General features: G+C 42.5%; 1 protein-coding gene across 1 annotated transcript; it reads left to right on the forward strand.

Annotated features, from left to right (window-relative positions):
• Window positions 1-6,536: 6,536 nt before the first annotated feature.
• Window positions 6,537-7,813, forward strand: LOC109131561 (uncharacterized). The gene is made up of 4 exons (XM_087487138.1): window positions 6,537-6,542; window positions 6,588-7,263; window positions 7,321-7,496; window positions 7,679-7,813. Exons 1-4 carry the CDS (start codon window positions 6,537-6,539, stop codon window positions 7,811-7,813), a joined length of 993 nt encoding a protein of 330 aa, XP_087343264.1.
• Window positions 7,814-18,765: the final 10,952 nt, after the last annotated feature.

Raw genomic sequence — 18,765 nt, forward strand, 5'->3', positions numbered from 1 at the left:
TGTGTTGGACTGGGGTGGCCATTGGGCAGATCACCTGAACCTGGTAGAGTTTGCTTACAACAACAATTATCAGGCGAGTATTAAGATGGCTCCTTATGAGGCTTTGTATTGGAGGCCATGTCGTACACCGTTATGCTGGACTCAGGTGGGGGAGAGGAGCATGTTTGGTGCTAGTTTTGTTCACGAGACCTCAAAGAAGATTCGGGTTCTCAAGCTGAACATGAAGGAGGCTCAGGATAGGCAGAGGAGTTATGCTGATAGGAGGAGGAGAGATCTTGAGTTTCAGGTAGGAGACAGAGAGTATACCTCTAAATGGCCATGTTGCGGGGTCCGAACAGGTCATTGACAGAGACTAATTTGAGTCCGAGGTTTATGGGTCTGTTCAGAGTGATTGAGCGGGTGGGACCGGTAGCATATAGGCTGGAGTTGCTTGAGGTTATGCGTGGGTTCCACAAGGTGTTTCATATTTCCATGTTGCGGAAGTGTCTCCGTGAGGATGATCAGTTGTTGGCTAAGATTCCTAAAGATCTTCAGCCTAACATGACTTTGGAGGCGAGACCAATGTGGGTTCTCGAGAGGAGGATCAAGGAACTTCGGAAGAAGAAGGTTCCTTTGATGAGAGTCCTTTGGGACTGTGATGGTGTGAAGGAGCAGACTTGGGAGCCTGAGGCGAGGATGAAGGCAAGGTTTAAGAAGTGGTATGAGAAGCAAGCCGCGACTTGAACTTGTCTAGCCTGGTCCTATCTGTAATCCGTGGCTGGAGCGGTAATGGAGTATTCCAGACCATCTCTCTTGTTTACTCGGTCGCTTGGGGTGGTTGGTTGTGTGACTCAGTAAGAAGATGAGGTGGTGTTCGGGGTACAAAATTTAGGTGAGGCGGGGTTTTGGAGAAAATTTCCTGAAGTAGAAGTTTCCAAAAGTGGAAAGTTTCCAATAATGGAAAGTGCTAAATATGGAAAGTTTTATTTTAGTTAGATTTGTCCATTTTAGCGATGGAGAGCCTTGGAGGGGCTTGTGTGGCCTTAGTGGTGGACTTTTGAGTTATTGTGCCCATGTGTGGCAATCTTTTAGACATTGTGTGGCCATTGTGGCAGGCTGTTTAACCAGATGTGTGGCCTTTGTGGCGGGCTGTTTAGCCAGATGTGTGGCCTTTGTGGCGGGCTGTTTAGCCAGAGTGCTTGTTTATGGTCCTTCGGGACAGATGGTCCTTCGGGACAGATGGTCCTTCGGGACCGATGGTCCTTTGTGGCGGGCTGTTTAGCCAGAGTGCCTGTTTAGGCGGTCCTTTTTAAGACAGATTGTTTGGTCTTTGTGACGGTCCTGTTTAGGACAGATTGTTTGGTCTTTGTGACGGTCCTGTTTAGGACATATTGTTTGGTCTTTGTGACGGTCCTGTTTAGGACGGATTGTTTGGTCCCTGTGATGGTCCTATTTAGGACATTTGTTTGGCCCTTGTGGCATGTATATGATCCTTGCGGTCATGAGGTATTCCAGTGAGGGAATATGTGGTTGGTAGGACATTGCGATGTCTTACATGAGCCACAGGAAAGAAACCTGGATAGGGATAGGACTCAGATGTGTTCAGATTTGTTTGCTCACGGCTCTTTGGGGACTTAGGTTCTCCTTGTACTGCCATTTTAGAGACTTTGTGGCTTGGGAGTATGGTTGGTATATCAACTTCGGATGACGATCCGAGGGCGCGCTGTAGGGTGGCAACCCGAGAGACGAGTATTTGATTTTCCTTATATATTATGGCATGCGGGTCTAGGCCCGATGAGGAGCCAACATTATGGCATGCAGACTTAGGTCTGATGAGGAGCCAATAAAAACTCAAGGTTTAGGCCTATGAGTAAAGGAAAATCCAAAAGTCGAGAGCAAATGACGCCTGGAGCGTGAGTCTATCGCCTAGAGGTGACCTTCTGTAGATCAGTCGGAGGAGTGCGGGCCGTGGAGACGGTTGCACGGGAGTCCTTGACTTTTGGTTGTTCGAGATTCGAGGACGAATCTAGATTGGTGGGGGAGAATTGTAACATCTGTGAACCAAAATCCCGGTTCGGGGATTGCATCGATCGATGCAGAAGGTGCATCTGTCGATGCAGGTTCAGTTCTCTATGTTTTGACTTAAGTTAAACGCTGTGTTTTGGGTTAGGAAACCCTTAAGTCGAGTTTTGTCTCATTCGACGGATTTGGCCGTTTTTGAGAGAGAACGAAAGAGAGAAAAAGTTCTTGAGAGTTCTTGGAGTTTTTGGGTGATTTGAGGCAGTTCCTGTAGAGATCTGTAGCTGGGATCGTTGTAGGAGCTTCCTGGAAGTGAGTTCTTGCTTGTTTGAGGTTCAGCGTCGTCTTGGCAAAGGTAAGTGCAGGACCATGGCTTATCTAAGCTAGAGAACTCTCTAATTTGCTTGTTGTGTGTTGTTAGACTTGTTAGATCGTTATTTTGGACGTTAGGAAACTTTCTTGTGGCTTGGGATCGAGTTTTGTGGTTGTAGGAACAAAGATCCGGCGAGAAGTTTCGGGGAAAACATGATGCTCGGCCGATGCAAGTGCGAGGACGGCTCGTAAAACTCTAGGGTTTTCGTGTTATGTCGAGCATGCGTCGATCGATGCAGTACGAGTGTCGGTCGATGCAACTGAATCGAGCATCGATCGATGTAACCCCTATGTCGGTCGATGCATCCCCAGTTGGTGTCGGTCGATGCATGTTGGTGTCGGTTGATGCAGAGTCCTGGTTTGTTATTGTTGATTGTTGATTGTTGTTTGATTGTTAGAGATGACTCTATTGCTTGTGTGTATAGGGCAGTAGATGGGAGGATTGCCTTACTGAGTGTTTATTAAATACTCATGCATTGCAATATGTGTTTGTGGTGCAGGTAAAGGCAAAGTGTGATCGTGGAATCAATGCAATGAAGAGGAGGATGTTCTAGGGACTCGATTGGATGTTATCTGGCATTGCTAGGTTGCTAGGTTGCTGGTTCCATGTTTTCTGATGATTGGTTATTTGGATATTGGTTATGTTATGAATATTGGTTATTTATATTTATTGGATATTGGTATTGTTATTCCGCTGTTGATTGTGTTTGTGGTTAGGTGGCTAGTGGATATGTGACCACTAGTTGTAGTTATTTATCATATTGTATTTATTATTTATTATTAAAAAAAAACGGGTCGGGTCGTTTCACTTTCAATACTTTTTCTACTACATATTTTTATTGTAATAGAATAGTGAAAATTGTCTTACACCAGCTTCTTTAATCTTTATATATATATAAAACAACCGACCCGTTTTTTTTATTAACCTAATATCTATTGATCTCATACTCACTAGCAACCTACCCCCAATCATCAACAACAGCGGATAACAAATAATAAATCCAATAACCAATAACCATTAAAGAATAACATAACATCAATTCAGCAATAAACCAGAACATAACCAATAATGAAACCAACACTCCTAACATCCATTCTAGAGCACTAAGTTCTACTCTAGCATCCTAACAAAGACACAGAGCAAACAACCGAGCTTCTAGAACATCCTCCTCTTCATCGCATTGATCTCATGATCACATTTTGCCTTTACCTGCACCACAACACAAAAGAGAGACGTAAGTATTACCAGAAATACTTAGTGAGGCTATCCTTCCATTTATTGGGCTTACACACAGGCAATAAGATCTCCCATGCCACAAACAACAATAATAAAACAAACCAGGAACATGCACAAAGCAACACAACATAAACCGGTTACTGTCAGAAGGATGTCGACCGACACTCGAAGGTGTTGACCAACACTGGCCATCTGGTGTCGACCGACACCTGCTCGACACTCCTGAAACCCTAACGGTGTCAACCGACACCTCCACATGGTGTCGACTGACACTCTCTAAGTCTCCGAGTCGTCCTCGCGTTGGTGTCGACCGACACCGATGCCGTGCAGCGATTTCCTTCGAACATAACCTCAAAATCTTGCCTCCAAGCTTCTATTTTTCATCCCACACGATCCCATGGACGAATCCAAACCTCAGGAGCTACGAAAAACTCACAAAACAACCCAAAGAATAACCAAATGATAGATATTAGATATCCAAAATTGTAAAGAACCATTTGATATAAAAATACTTCTTTATTAATGAGATATCGGAATACAAGACTTGAGAAAACTTACGGATTCTCTCCCTCCCCTTACAAGTTGATCCAAAATCTAGATATCTCTCTCCTCTCCCTTACCTTCTACTTTATACTACTTCTTGTCTTATTAGCACTAGTAGCCGTTGTGACTCGATACAGTGATCACACCAGCTAGCATAGAGACTTATTACTTAAATACGATTACTTTATTACTAACCGTGGTGAACAGTCTTCTCTTGATCCTTCCAGTCAACAGGACACCTCACCGCTTCTAGGTCCTTCCTCCCTTGTTGGATTCTTCTTGGCCTTGAGCCTCCTTCGATACTGAAACAGAACTACTGGATGCCTTGCTTCATACGTATCATTACCCTCCCCTTCAATTACAACCTTGTCCTCAAGGTTGAACTTGGGAAACTGTCCCTTGATGGTGGAAACCCACTCCCATGAGCTCTCATAATCTGGCATTCCCTTCCACTTGATAAGCACTTCCGACTGACCGGTGACAGTGTTTTTACGAGTACCTGCTACTACTTTCGGCTCTGCGTGGAGAAACCCATCTTCAGTTATCCGAGTAGGAATGGAGGTTGCTGCTTGTAGTTCTCCTATCGCTCGCTTTAACTGGGACACGTGAAAAGTGGGGTGTTTCTTAGCCTTGACTGGTAGCTTCAACCGATAAGCTACCTTCCCAACCTTTGCTTCCATGGGGTATGGTCCATAATAGCGAGCTGCCAGTTTCTCATTGACTCGCCTGGCCAATGAGCGACGCCTGTATGGTCTCATTTCCAAGTATACTTGTTCCCCAATCTCAAACTCTACCTCTTTTCTGTGTCCATCAGCTCTCTTCTTCATTTGTTGCTGAGCCTTGTGTAGTTGAGCCTTGATCACTGATAACAGTGCATCCCTTTCCAGCATTTGTTTCTCCAAATCCGCATAGGCTGTCGAACAATTCTCATACTTGATTACTGGGGGAGGTTTCCTGCCATACAGTGCTTGGAAGGGAGTCGTTCCTATGGCTGAATGGAACGATGAACTGTAGCAGTACTCCGCCCATGCTAGATATTTAGCCCAAGTACGAGGCTGGTCCCCTCCAAAGCATCGAAGGTAGGTTTCCAGGCTGCGATTCGTCACTTCTGTCTGTCTGTCATATTGAGGATATTACGCTGTACTAAAGCATAGTTTGGTTCTAGGTAGTTTAAACAGCTCCTTCCAAAACTTACTGGTGAAATCCTTATCTTTGTCGGAGACAATGGATCGAGGGAACCCGTGTAACTTGATGATTTCTTACACAAACAGATTTGCCACGCCTGCTGCTGTAAATGGATGCTTCAACCGTAAGAAATGCGCATAGTTAGACCATCTCCAATGGTTTTCTCTATTTTTTTCCCCTATAATAGAGGAACTCTATAATAGAGGTGAGTTTCACTCCAATGGTCCTCTATAAAATAGAGATTGCTATTTTTTCCTCTATTTATAGAGGAACCTTTGTAAAAAAAAATAGGGTTCCTCTATAAATAGAGGAAAAAATAACAATCTCTATTTTAGAAGTGAGAATAGAGGACCATTGGAGTAAAACTCACTTTTATTATAGAGTTCCTCTATTATAGAGGCAAAAATAGAGGACTATTGGAGATGCCCTTAGACACTCTGTCCACCACCACCAAGATCGTGTTATTGTCTCTCGAATTTGGTAGTCCTTCGACAAAATCCATGAACAAGTCTTCCCATATCTTCTCTGGTATTGGCAGAGGCTGTAGTAGTCCCCGAGGAGCCAAAGTCGAGTATTTGTATCTCTGGCAAACTTGACATGCAGCAACATATTGTCTGATGTTCTGCATCGTCCCCGACCAGTAGAACATATCACTAATCCTTTTCTGCGTTTTGAGTACCCCTCCATGTCCACCCATTTTTCCATCATGAAACTCCTTCAGGATCAATCCGATGACTGCAGAAGTTTTTGGAATAACCAGTCTACCTTGCCTAAGCAACCGTCCGTTCACCAGTGAGAAATTTGGATGAGATTCAGCATTTGTAGCGAGATCTCGGAAAATGTTCTGCAGTTCCTCGTCCTTATCTAACTTAGAAAAAATTTCCTCCAACTGGATTGCAGCAGGGATCGACATAACAAACAAGGTTGATACCACTTCTTTGCGTAACAAGGCATCTGCCGCTTTGTTCTCTAACCCCAGTTTGTACTGAATGTCGAAGTCGAACCCTAGCAATTTTGAGAGCCATCGTTGGTAGTCCATGTTGATCTCCCTCTGCTCCAACAGGAATTTCAGACTCTTCTGATCCGTTCTCACCAGGAACTTCCTTCCTAGTAGATAATACCTACGCTTTTGTATAGCAAAGACGGTTGCCATCAGATCCCTCTCGTAAACTGACTTGAGGCGTTGTCTATCTGTCAAGGAATGACTGTAATAGGCCAGTGGTCACTCCTTCTGCATCATTATTGCTCATAGACGCAGTTACTCGCTCTGTTTGAAACTCATGCTGGTGGATATCGAGTAGTTCGCATTTGTCAGGGATTAGGTTTTGATCACTCCTTTCGGGTTGATGTCGTAGGACAAAGTGGAGGGATCTGGTTATTGTGGTGGACGGATGTCGGTTTGGTGTCAATTGTTGAGTCCTCCGAACAGTTTGTTCATGCTAGGGTGGATGATGGAGTGAATCTGATGCATATAATCGTCGTCTATGCAGCTCCTACACTGACCAGACGATGTGGGCTTTGGGATAAGAGGAGTGAAGTGATTCAGGGGATCAGTGAACCTTTTATGGTGGGTGGTGATTTTAATACTGTTTTACGGCTGGATGAACGGTCAGGCGGTAATGGACGTTTGTCTCCCGATTCACTAGAGTTTGGTTCGTGGATTAATGCTAACTCCCTGATCGACATGGGGTTTAAGGGCAATAAATTTACATGGCGGAGAGGGCGTGTGATTCATAATTATGTGGCTAAGTGCTTGGACAGGGTGTTGTGTTGTGCTCAGACACGTCTAAGATGGCACAAAGCAAATGTGACGTATTTACCCTTCTTGGCATCGGATCATGCCCCAGTTTATGTGCAGCTGAGTCCAGAGGTTCAGTGTGATCCGCGGCAGAGACCGTTTAGGTTTGAAGCTACGTGGTTGTCCCGTCGTGAGTTTAAAGATATGTTGGCATCGTCCTGGGATACGGCGATTACAATATAATTAGCTTTGCAGAGATTGACAGTTACGCTTAAGAAGTGTAACTATGAAGTCTTTGGAGATATCCAGAGATGGAAAGAGCGTCTGTCTGCAGCGATTACAAGGGTGCAAGATCAACTGGATGTCCATCAGTCAGATATCCTATTGAGTGAGGAAGAAGGGTTGATCAGAGAGCAGGAGGAGGTTCTCTGGTTTCAAAAATCAAGGGAGAAGTGGATTGCTTTGGGGGAGAGGAATACAAAGTTTTTTCATACCTCCACTATTATTCGAAGGCGAAAGAATAGGATAGAAATGCTGAAAATGACGAGGGAAGATGGGTCTCGGATGCGCAGGAGTTATAACAAATGGCAATTGCCTTTTATAAGAAATTGTACTCGCTGGAGGAGGTTGATCTGGAGGCCGAGAGTCTTTTACAGACTGGTTTTTTGAAGTTAACTCAGGGGGAGCTTGCAAAGTTGAGTAAACCTTTTACTGTTGTTGAAGTGGAGGATTCAGTTTGAAGCATGGGTAGATTTAAGGCTCTTGGACCAGACGGGTTTCACCCGGGCTTTTATCAATCTAGCTGGGATGTGGTGGGTCCCTCCGTGGTTCGGTTTATACTGGAGTTTTTTGAGTCAGGAGTCCTACCTCCTGAGGCGAACGATGCTTTAGTTGTTCTGATTGCAAAGGTGGTGAAACCGGAGTTTATGTCCCATTTTTGGCCTATAAGCTTATGCAACGTTTTATTCAAAATGATTACGAAAACAATGGTCACTAGGCTGAAGAAAGTGATGCCTAAGCTTATTGGACCTGCTCAAGCAAGTTTCATTCCAGGAAGATTGAGTACGGATAACATTGTGGTGGTTCAAGAGGCAGTATACTCTATGCGACGTAAGAAAGGGAACAAAAGGTTGGATGTTGCTGAAATTGGACCTTGAGAAGACCTATGATCGGGTTCGATGGGATTTCTTGGAGGATACTCTACGTGTGGCGGGTCTATCTGATAACTGGCATTGTTGGATTATGCAGTGTGTGGAGAACCCGTCAATGACGGTCTTATAGAATGGGGAGAAGACGGGACTGTTTAGACCATCCAGAGGATTCCGACAAGGTGATCCTTTGTCACCATACCTCTTCGTCCTATGCTTAGAGAGACTGTGCCATCTGATTAGTTAGCGGTGGATGCAAAAGAATGGAAACCAATTTGTTTGTCGAGAGGGCCCCAAGACTCTCACATATTTGTTTTGCCGATGACCTAATTCTTCTTGTTGAGGCGTCTGTTGCACAAGTACGAGTTATTCCGAAGATGTTGGAGCGATTCTGCTTTGCCTCGGGACAGAAAGTGAGCTTGGAGAAGTCAAAAGTATTTTTCTCGGAGAATATAGGTCATGATCTAGCGGAGAGGATAAGTGAGGCAAGTGGGATCAAGGCTACTAAATACCTAGGGAAGTATTTTGGGATGCCAGTCCTAAACGAATTAACAAAGCGACCTTTGGTGAGGTTTTAGAAAAGGTTTCATCGAGAGCTTTCTGAGTTTTGCTGGCCGCTTAACTCTAACTAAGGCTGTTTTATCATCCATCCCAATTCACTCAATGGGTACCATTTGCTTACCAAAGTCAATATGGGCTTCTTTGGACAAAGTCTCCCGAGGGTTACTGTGGGGGAGTGTGAGGGAGAAGCGGAAACTCCATTTGGTGGCTTGGGATACCATGTGTTTACCTAAGTGTGAAGGTGTCCTGGGGATTCGTAAAGAACAGGGTATGAATAAAGCTCTGCTTGGAAAGGTCGGATGGCGTTTACTGCATGATACCAATAGCTTATGGGCATGGATTTTGAGAGCTAAATATAAAGTGGGTAGTGTTTATGACGGATCATGGTTGGTGCCTAAAGGAACATGGTCTTCAACTTGGCGAAGTGTATGTGTGGGGTTGCGAGAGGTGGTACTACCAGGACTAAGCTGGGTGATTGGTGATGGTAGTGAAATACGGTTTTGGCGTGACAAATGGCTCCTAGATACGCCTTTGTTAGACGTGGCAACTGCGGAGTTGCCGTTACATTGGTTGGAAATTAGAGCTCGTGATACTTGGCAGAATACCACGGGTGGCATTTGAGTCAGTTGGTTCCATATTTAGCGGAGACGGTACAACTTTGTTTGAAATCAGTGGTCATTGATAATGTTACTGGTGCTCATGATCGACTATCGTGGGGTGAGACAGCGAATGGATGCTTCATTGTGAGTTCGGCGTATAGGCTGCTGTGCAAGAATTATGCTCACCGGCAGGACATGAGCAGACTCTAGGATTGTATTTGGCCTGTGAGGACTATAGAGATATTCCTTTGGCTTATTTCTCATCAAGTGGTGATGACTAATGTTGAACGGTTTCGCCGACACTTGAGTATTTCAAGTCTTTGTTCTGTTTGCAACGGTGGAGAGGAGACACTGTTACATGTTTTGCGGGATTGTCTAGCCATGGCAGGTGTTTGGCAGCGTATAGTATCGCTGAGTAAGCGTTATGCTTTTTTTGCAGCCTCTTTGTTGGAATGGTTAATTGTTAATCTGAATGATACTACGGGAAGTGAAAGCTATTCTTGGGCTACCTTGTTCACGGGAGCAGTTTGGTGGGGGTGGAAGTTGAGGTGTGGAGATGTGTTTGGTGGTTTGGGCAAGTTTCGTGACAGAGTTTGTTTCTTAATAAAGTTAGCAGAGGAGTGTTATATGGCGTTTTTGGCATTGGGTGGTGAGCGTGCTGAAGGGGGCAGTGAGGAACGTTTTATAGCATGGTCTCCTCTGTGAGTTGGCTGGATAAAACTGAATACGGATGGGGCCTCGCATGGTAACCCCGGGAAGGCGACAACTGGAGGTGTACTACGTGATGGTGAAGGTAATTGGCTTGCGGGTTTTGCTTTGAATATCGGGTTCTGCTCAGATCCTCTTGCAGAACTGTGGGGAGTCTATTACGGGTTGGTGATGGCATGGGAGAAGGGCTATAAATGAGTGGAGCTTGAGGGGGACCTCTAAGGGCATCTCCAATGGTACTCTATTTTTGCCTATAAGAGGTGGGTTTTATTCCAATGGTCCTCTATTTTTACCTCTAAAATAGAGATTGCTATTTTTTCCTCTATTTATAGAGGAACCCTATTTTTTTTTTTACAAAGGTTCCTCTATAAATACAGAAAAAAATAGCAATCTCTATTTTATAGAGGACCATTAGAGTAAAACTCACCTCCATTATAGAGTTCCTTTATTATAGAAGAAAAAATAAGGAAAACCATTGGAGATGGTCTAAGGTAGTGGTTGGGTTTCTAACATCAGGGATCAATGATAATCATCCCCTGTCTTTCCTAGTACGTTTGTGCTATGGCTTGATTTCGAAGGACTGGTTAGTCCGTATTTGTCACGTGTATATGGAGGCTAATTGTCTTGCAGACAGATTAGTGAACTATGTGCTTTCTCTTCCTTTAGGTTTTCATTCTCTGGATGTTAGGCCTGATTATGTTCAAGGTCTACTGTTTGAGGATGTTATTGGGTGCACTCGTGCACGGACTGTCAGAATGTAGTTTGCTTTTTCTTGTATTTTTTTAATAAATGGGGAGGCTTTGCTTCCCCTCTTCTACCAAAAAAAAAATGATAATAGTATAGGCCTTCGCCATATTTCTATGATTTTCTTCCTTAAAGTCTTCAAGGATGCTTGGTATATATATTAGCATATTGTAGAGTTAAGGAAATATCAAATCTCAAAATAACTAGAAAAAAAAAATCTAGTTAAACAAGGTGATATTAATTAATTATTTATCATTTAATAAAGTAAAGAAAAAAAATAATGATAATAAAAAAACTTATTCAACGAAGGTTTTTCATGGATTTAAAATATTAGTAGATTTCTGAATCCAATGGTTTTGTAGATGCATTAAACGTGGATTTTGACATCATTAGTGGATTTGAAAATCATTACTAATGGTTATAAAGTCACTAGTGGACTTTTTTTTTATTTTGACCGTAAATAACAAAATATAATTTATCCATAAATTGTGTGTTGTGAATTAAAGCCAAATTAAATAAACTAAAATATTAAAATGTTACATTACAATACGGTGGTATTGCAACTGTTAAATATAAAATTAAACTAATAAAATTATTAAAACCTTATGTTAGAAAGTAAATTCATAACAAAATAAATACTTAAACTGCATAAATCATTATTCTCGCTTTTAGTTTTCATTACTAGCTAGTTGCATCCCTCCACATTTGCTGAGCCATTGCTTCTCTCCATATATTACCACTTTCTCTTTTTTGATCTTGTGTCTCAAAAACTTCTTCATTATTTTGAGAACCATCTAATGGAGTGTTGTCTTCCATGTTTGCTTCATCAATAACTCCAAATTCTTCTTCAAGTACAAGAAATTCATCTGACCGACACTGCTTGCGCAGACAATTGTGTAAAGCTGCACAAGCCAACACTAATTCTGTCTGTGTTTTATAAGAACACAGAGGAGCGGTTTTAAATATTACAAACCATGATTTGAAAACTCCAAAAACTCTCTCAATCAAGTTTCGTAAAGATAAATGACGATGATTGAACAATTCATGAGGAATTTCCGGATCACAACCTTGGCCAGTAAAATCTTGGAAGTGATACTTAATAGCTTGAAAAGGAGCCAAAAATTGGCGTCTATTCGCAAATCCACAATCAGCTAAATAAAATTTTCTTGAGAAAAAATTATAATATGTAATTATTAGCTTATCATATAATACATAAAATTATTAGTTTATCATAAAATATAATAATTACCTTGTGGAACCACAAATCTATTAGTCCTTCTTGTTAAAGTATCATATAATACTTTTGAATCATGTGCTGAACCTTCCCATCCACTGTGAACGTATATGAATTCCATATCAATGTTGCAAACAACCAATACATTCTGCGATATTACTCCTTTTCGATTACGGTAGCTTTGAGCCTTATTGTTAGATAGCATAGGAGGTATTTGTATACCATCAATTACTCCCAAACAATTCTAAAAGAAAAAATAGGACTGAGATATTAGTTTTAAAAAACACAATAGTAAACAAAATAGAAAGAAATATAAACTACATATACATACCTTGAAATAAGGGTAAAATCTTGAAGCTACCGTAATGTTAGGCTTGGCCATCAAAGTCGGACCAATTGTATTTATTGCCTTCATAACCTTATGGAAATTTGTACTTGTAGCAAATTTTGATCTTCCAAAAATATCTCTAGTGTGACCATACCTTGAATTTAGGTATTATTGAACATACACCTTTGTGCTATAAAATATTCAAGGTGTGGCCTTCAAAGTGTCACACTAGAGTGCTAAAGTGTTATAAAATATTTAGCACTTCAAAGTGTTATAATTTGCGTGAGTTTATACACCTTTGAGTGTTAATGTGTTATCACTTCAAAATTTGCGCGAGTTTATATAATTTGCGTGAGTCTAGCACTTCAAAATATTTAGCACTAGAGTGTTAAAGTGTTATCTTCCACACTATAACACTTTTGAATATTTGATACCTTATCTAGTATGTTTATACACCTTTGTGTTTTAAAGTGTTATAAAATATTCAAGATCTTCCAAATTATTGACCACTAGATTAAAATCCGTGCTAGAAATTCATTTTATTTATATTGTAATTTTTATATAAAATATAATTTCTTTGATAGTTTTTTTTTAACAAATTTTGATAAAACATTGTACAATAAAATCATATGCTAAATATGAAGCCTTGAAAAAAAAACACATATTTTATAAGTTTTATATTGTTAATGATTCTAGATAAGCATCCGTGCTATAACACTGGTTAAATTTTATTTCGTAATCTATCTTGTAACCGACTATTTAACTTGTAACCGACTATTTAACTTGTAACCAATCAATCTATCAATTTTGTAATCTATTTTTGGTTAACGTTATGGTCTATCGATAAATTCTGTGGAAAATAAATTTGTAATACTGTGTTTAAAGATCTTTGGAAACAACGTGATATAGGACTAAAATCTTCCAAAAATACAGTTTGGAATATCCATGATTTTATTTGTTACCATTAATATATCAATTATCAATTTGGAATATTCCTAATATTTAGGTGTAGCCAATTAATATTAATATATTGATTAATCTGTAACCTATCTATAATTTATTTGTAATCATTTGTAACCATTTATTAAAAATATAAAATCTACAAAAACTATGTTGTGTACATCCCTTATATTAAAAAGGGGATACCTTATCTTATAGTGTGACCATAATTTTGGTATCTTCAAGTTTCCAAAGTGTTATAAAATATTCAAGTTTTATTAATATTATTCTTAAAAAATAATATCTATTGAATTAAAATTTTTACTGAGTAACGGGTCAAAATCTGAATATTTATAAAACGACCGACCCTTTTTTTTTTAATAATAAATAATAAATATAATATAATAAAACAAACTACAACTAGTGGTCCCATACCCACTAGCCACCTAACCACAAACATATTCAACAGCGGAAATAACCAACCAATATTCAATAATAATCCAATAATAAAATATAACCATATTCCAACATAATCAATATCCAAAACAACAGGAATCATAGAACCAGCAACCTAGCAATGTTCTAATGACCCAACTCTAGCAACCTAGCAATGCCAGACAACATAAAACCGAGTCCCTAGAACATCCTCCTCTTCATTGCCTTGATTTCACGATCACACTTTGCCTTTACCTGCACCACAAACACATATTGCAATGCATGAGTATTTTATAAATACTCAGTAAGGCAATCCTCCCATCTACTGGGCTATACACACAAGCAATAGAGTATCTTTAACCATCAAACAACAAGCAATAAACAATGATCGACAAACCAGGACAGTGCATCGACCGACGCAAACATGCATCGATCGACACATCAAGGGATTGCATCGACCGACACAGAAGCTGCATCGACCGATGCAAGTGTAACTTGCATCGACCGATACCCAATCTGCATCGACCAACGCATGCTCGACATCACACGAAAACCCTAGAGTTTTACGCAATGTCGAGCATCATGTTTTCCCCGAAGCTTCTCACCGGATCTTCGTTCCTGTAAACACAAAACTCGATCCCAAGCCACAAGAAAGCTTCCTAACGTCCATAACAACAATCTAACACGTCTAACAACACAAAACAAGCAGATTAAAGAGTTCTCTAGCTTAGATAAGCCATGGTCCTGCAGTTACTTTTGCCAAGACGAATCTGAACCTAACACAAGGAAGAAAACGCTTCTAGGAAGCTCCTACAACGATCCCAGCTACAGATCTCTCCAGGAACAGCCTCAAATCTCCAGAATTCTCAAGAACACTCAAGAACAGTTTTTCTCTCTTTCTCCTTTCTCAAAAACGGCCACACCACCACGAATGAGACAAAACTCGCATCTAAGGGTTTTCCTTAACCCAAAACGCAGCGTTTGACTTAAGTCAAAATGCACAGAATTGAACATGCATCGACCGATGCACCATCTGCATCGACCGATGCAACTCCCAAACCGGGATTCCGGTTCACGGATGTTACAATTTTCCCCCACCAAACTAGATTCGTCCTCGAATCTCGAACAACCATCAGCCAAGGACTCCCGTGCAACCGTCTCCACGGCCCGCACTTCTCCGACTGATCTACAGAAGGTCACCTCTAGGCGATAGAATCACGCTCCAGGCGTCATTTGCTCTCGACTTTTGGACTTTCCTTTACTCATAGGCCCAAACCTTGAGTTTTTATTGGCTCCTCATCAGACCTAAGTCTGCATGCCATAATGTTGGCTCCTCATCGGGCCTAGACCCGCATGCCATAATATATAAGGAAAATCCAACTCGTCTCTTGGGTTGCCACCCTACAGTGCGCCCCCGGATCGTCATCCGAAGTCGATATACCAACCATATTCCCAAGTCACAAAGTCTCTGAATATGGCAGTACTAGGAGAACCTAAGTCCCCCAAGAGTCGCGAGCAAACGATTCTGAACACGTCTGAGTCATATCCCTATCAAGGTTTCCTTCCCGTGGCTCGCGTAAAACATCTCAATGTCCTACCAACCACATATCCCCTCACTGGAATACCACATGACCACACAAGGATCATATACATGCCACAAAAGCCGCCACAAAGGCCAAACAAATGTCCTAAAGGGGACCGCCACCAAGGCCAAACAAATGTCATAAAGAGGACCGCCACCAAGGCCAAACAAATGTCCTAAAGAGGACTGCCACCAAGGCCAAACAAATGTCGTAAAGAAGACCGCCACCAAGGCCAAACAAACGTCCTAAAGAGGACCGTCACAAAGACACTCTGGCTAAATAGCCCGTCACAAAGACCATCTGTCCCGAAGGACCGTCACAAAGACCATCTGTCCCGAAGGACCGTCACAAAGACACTCTGGCTAAACAGCCCGCCATAAAGGCCAACAAATGTCCTAAAGAGGACCGCCACCAAGGCCAAACAAATATCCTAAAGAGGACCGCCACCAAGGCCAAACAAAATGTCCTAAAGAGGACCGCCACCAAGGCCAAACAAATGTCCTAAAGAGGACCATCACAAAGACACTCTCTGGCTAAAAAGCCCGTCACAAAGACCACACAATGTCTAAAAATACTGCCACACACGGGCACACTGACTCAAAAGTCCGCCACTAAGGCCACACACAAGCCCCTCCAAGGCTCTCTACCGCTAAAATGGACAAATTCTAACTCCCGTAAATCTTTCCATATTTTAGCACTTTCCATTTTTGGAAACTTTCCACTTTTGGAAACCTCTATTCCAGGAAACTTTCCTCCAAAACCCCGCCTCACGGAAACTTTGTACCCCAAACACCACCTCATCTTGTTACTGAGTCGCACAACCAACCACCCCAAGCGACCGAGTAACAAGAGAGATGGGCTGGAATACTCCATTCCCGCTCCAGCCACGGATTACAGATGGGACCAGGCTAAACAAGCTCAAGTCGCGGCTTGCTTCTCATACCACTTCTTGAACCTTGCCTTCATCTTTGCCTCAGGCTCCCAAGTCTGCTCCTCAACACCATCATAGTCCCACAGGACTCTCATCAAAGGAATCTTCTTCTTCCGAAGTTCCTTGATCCTCCTCTCGAGAACCCTCACTGGTCTCGTCTCAAAAGTCATGTTAGGCTGAAGATCCTCAAGAATCTTAGCCAACACTCTCTCACTCTCACGGAGACACTTCGGCAACATAGACACATGGAAAACCTTATGGAATGAACGCATAACCTCAGGTAACTCCAATCTATATGCCACTGGTCAAACCCGCTCAATCACTCTGAATGGACCCATATACCTCGGACTCAACTTAGTCTCTGCCAATGACCTGTTCGGACCCAGCAACATGGCCATCTTGAGGTACACTCTGTCTCCTACCTGAAATTCAAGATCTCTCCTCCTCCTATCAGCATAACTCCTCTGTCTATCCTGAGCCTCCTACATGTTCAACTTGAGAACCCGAATCTTCTCTGAGGTCTCCTGAACAAAACTAGCACCAAACATGCTCCTCTCCCCCAGCTGAGTCCAGCATAATGGTGTACGACATGACCTCCCATACAAAGCCTCATAAGGAGCCATCTTAATACTCGCCTAATAACTGTTGTTGTAAGCAAACTCTACCAGGTTCAGGTGATCTGCCCAATGGCCACCCCAATCCAACACACAAATCCTCAGCAAATCCTCCAACGTCTGGATCGTCCTCTCAGACTGCCCATCTGTCTAGGGATGATAAGCTGTACTCATATGCACCTTAGTGCCCATCTATGCCTGAAATGCCTTCCAGAACACCGAAGTGAACTTAGAATCCCTGTCAGGCACAATGCTCGCTGGCACCCCATGCAATCTGACTATCTCTCTCACATACTTCTTAGCCAAGACCGCTGCTCCATCAGTCTTCTTAATGGCCAGAAAATGTGCTGACTTAGTCAACCGGTCCACAATGACCCAAATAGCATCAAAGGTCCGTGACACTGGCAAACCTACCACAAAGTCCATAGTGATCATATCCCTTTTCCACTCAGGAATGGGTAAACTCTTTAGTAACCCACCAGGAACCTGATGCTCAGCCTTCACCAGCTGACACACATCACACCTCGAAACCCAACTAGCCACATCCTTCTTCATCCCGACCTAATGATAGTACCTCTTGAGGTCACGATTCATCTTAGTCGCTCCTGGATGAATGGACAACTTGCTCGCATGAGCCTCTCTCAGAATCTCCTGCCTCAACTCCTCATCCTTGGGCACACAAACCCGACTGTGCACCAAGATAGTACCATTATCTGAGACCTGATACTCTGAATCCACATCCTTAGAGGCATTCACCAGCCCCAAATCCTTCTCCTGAGCCAACCGCACCCTACTCAGAAGATCTGCTCTATCTACTGCTTCCAAACCCAACGGTTTCTATGAAACAGCACACAAGCTCAAAGCACTGATCTCTCCTACCAGAGACTCCATCTCCTGCTCCTGAGCCGAAGCTACCCTCTTCCGACTCAGAGCATCTGCAACCGTGTTAGCCTTACCAGGATGATACGCTATCTCCAAATCATAATCCGCCACAAGCTCCATCCACCGCCTCTGTCTCAAATTCAACTCAGGCTGAGTGAATATATACTCCAGGCTCTTATGATCTGTGAACACCTGTACCTTTGCACCATAAAGATAAGATCTCCAAATCTTCAGGGCAAAAACTACAGCACCCATCTCCAAATCATGAGTAGGATAGTTGCCTTCATGCACCCGCAACTGCCGCAAAGCATAGGTAATCACCTTCCCATGCTGCATCAGAACACACCCCAAACCAACTCTAGATGCATCTGTATAAACCACATAGGGTTCTCCCTGCTCAGGCAAAGCCAACACTGGCGCAGTAGTCAACATCTCCTTCAGGCTTGCAAAGCCTTCCTCACACTCTTCTGACCAGACAAAATGAACATCCTTCCCTGTCAACTAAGTCATAGGACGTGCTCTGCTTGCAAACCCCTGCACAAATCTCCTGTAGTAACCTGCCAATCCAAGAAAACTCCTGATCTCTGTGGCATTCTGCGGTCTAGGCCAATCCCTGATAGCCTGAATCTTCTTTGGATCTATTGAAACCCCCTCAGCAGAAACAATGTGACCTAGGAAGCCCATCTCACGCTGCCAAAAACTGCACTTGCTCAACTTAGCAAACAACTTCTGCTCCCGCAGCTACTCCATAACTGCCCTCAAATGCATTGCATGCTCTTCAGTACTCTTAGAATAAACCAGGATATCGTCGATGAAAATGATGACAGACACATCCAGAAACTCCTGAAACACACTGTTCATCAATCTCATAAACGCTGCTGGCGCGTTAATCAACCCGAAAGGCATAACCACAAACTCATAGTGCCCATACCTCGTCCTGAAAGCAGTCTTCCTCACATCTGCCTCATCTATCGGTATCTGATGAT

This window comes from Camelina sativa, chromosome 15 (assembly GCF_030686135.1).
Source record: "Camelina sativa cultivar CO46 ecotype springtype chromosome 15, ASM3068613v1".
Taxonomy (NCBI): Eukaryota; Viridiplantae; Streptophyta; class Magnoliopsida; order Brassicales; family Brassicaceae; genus Camelina; species Camelina sativa.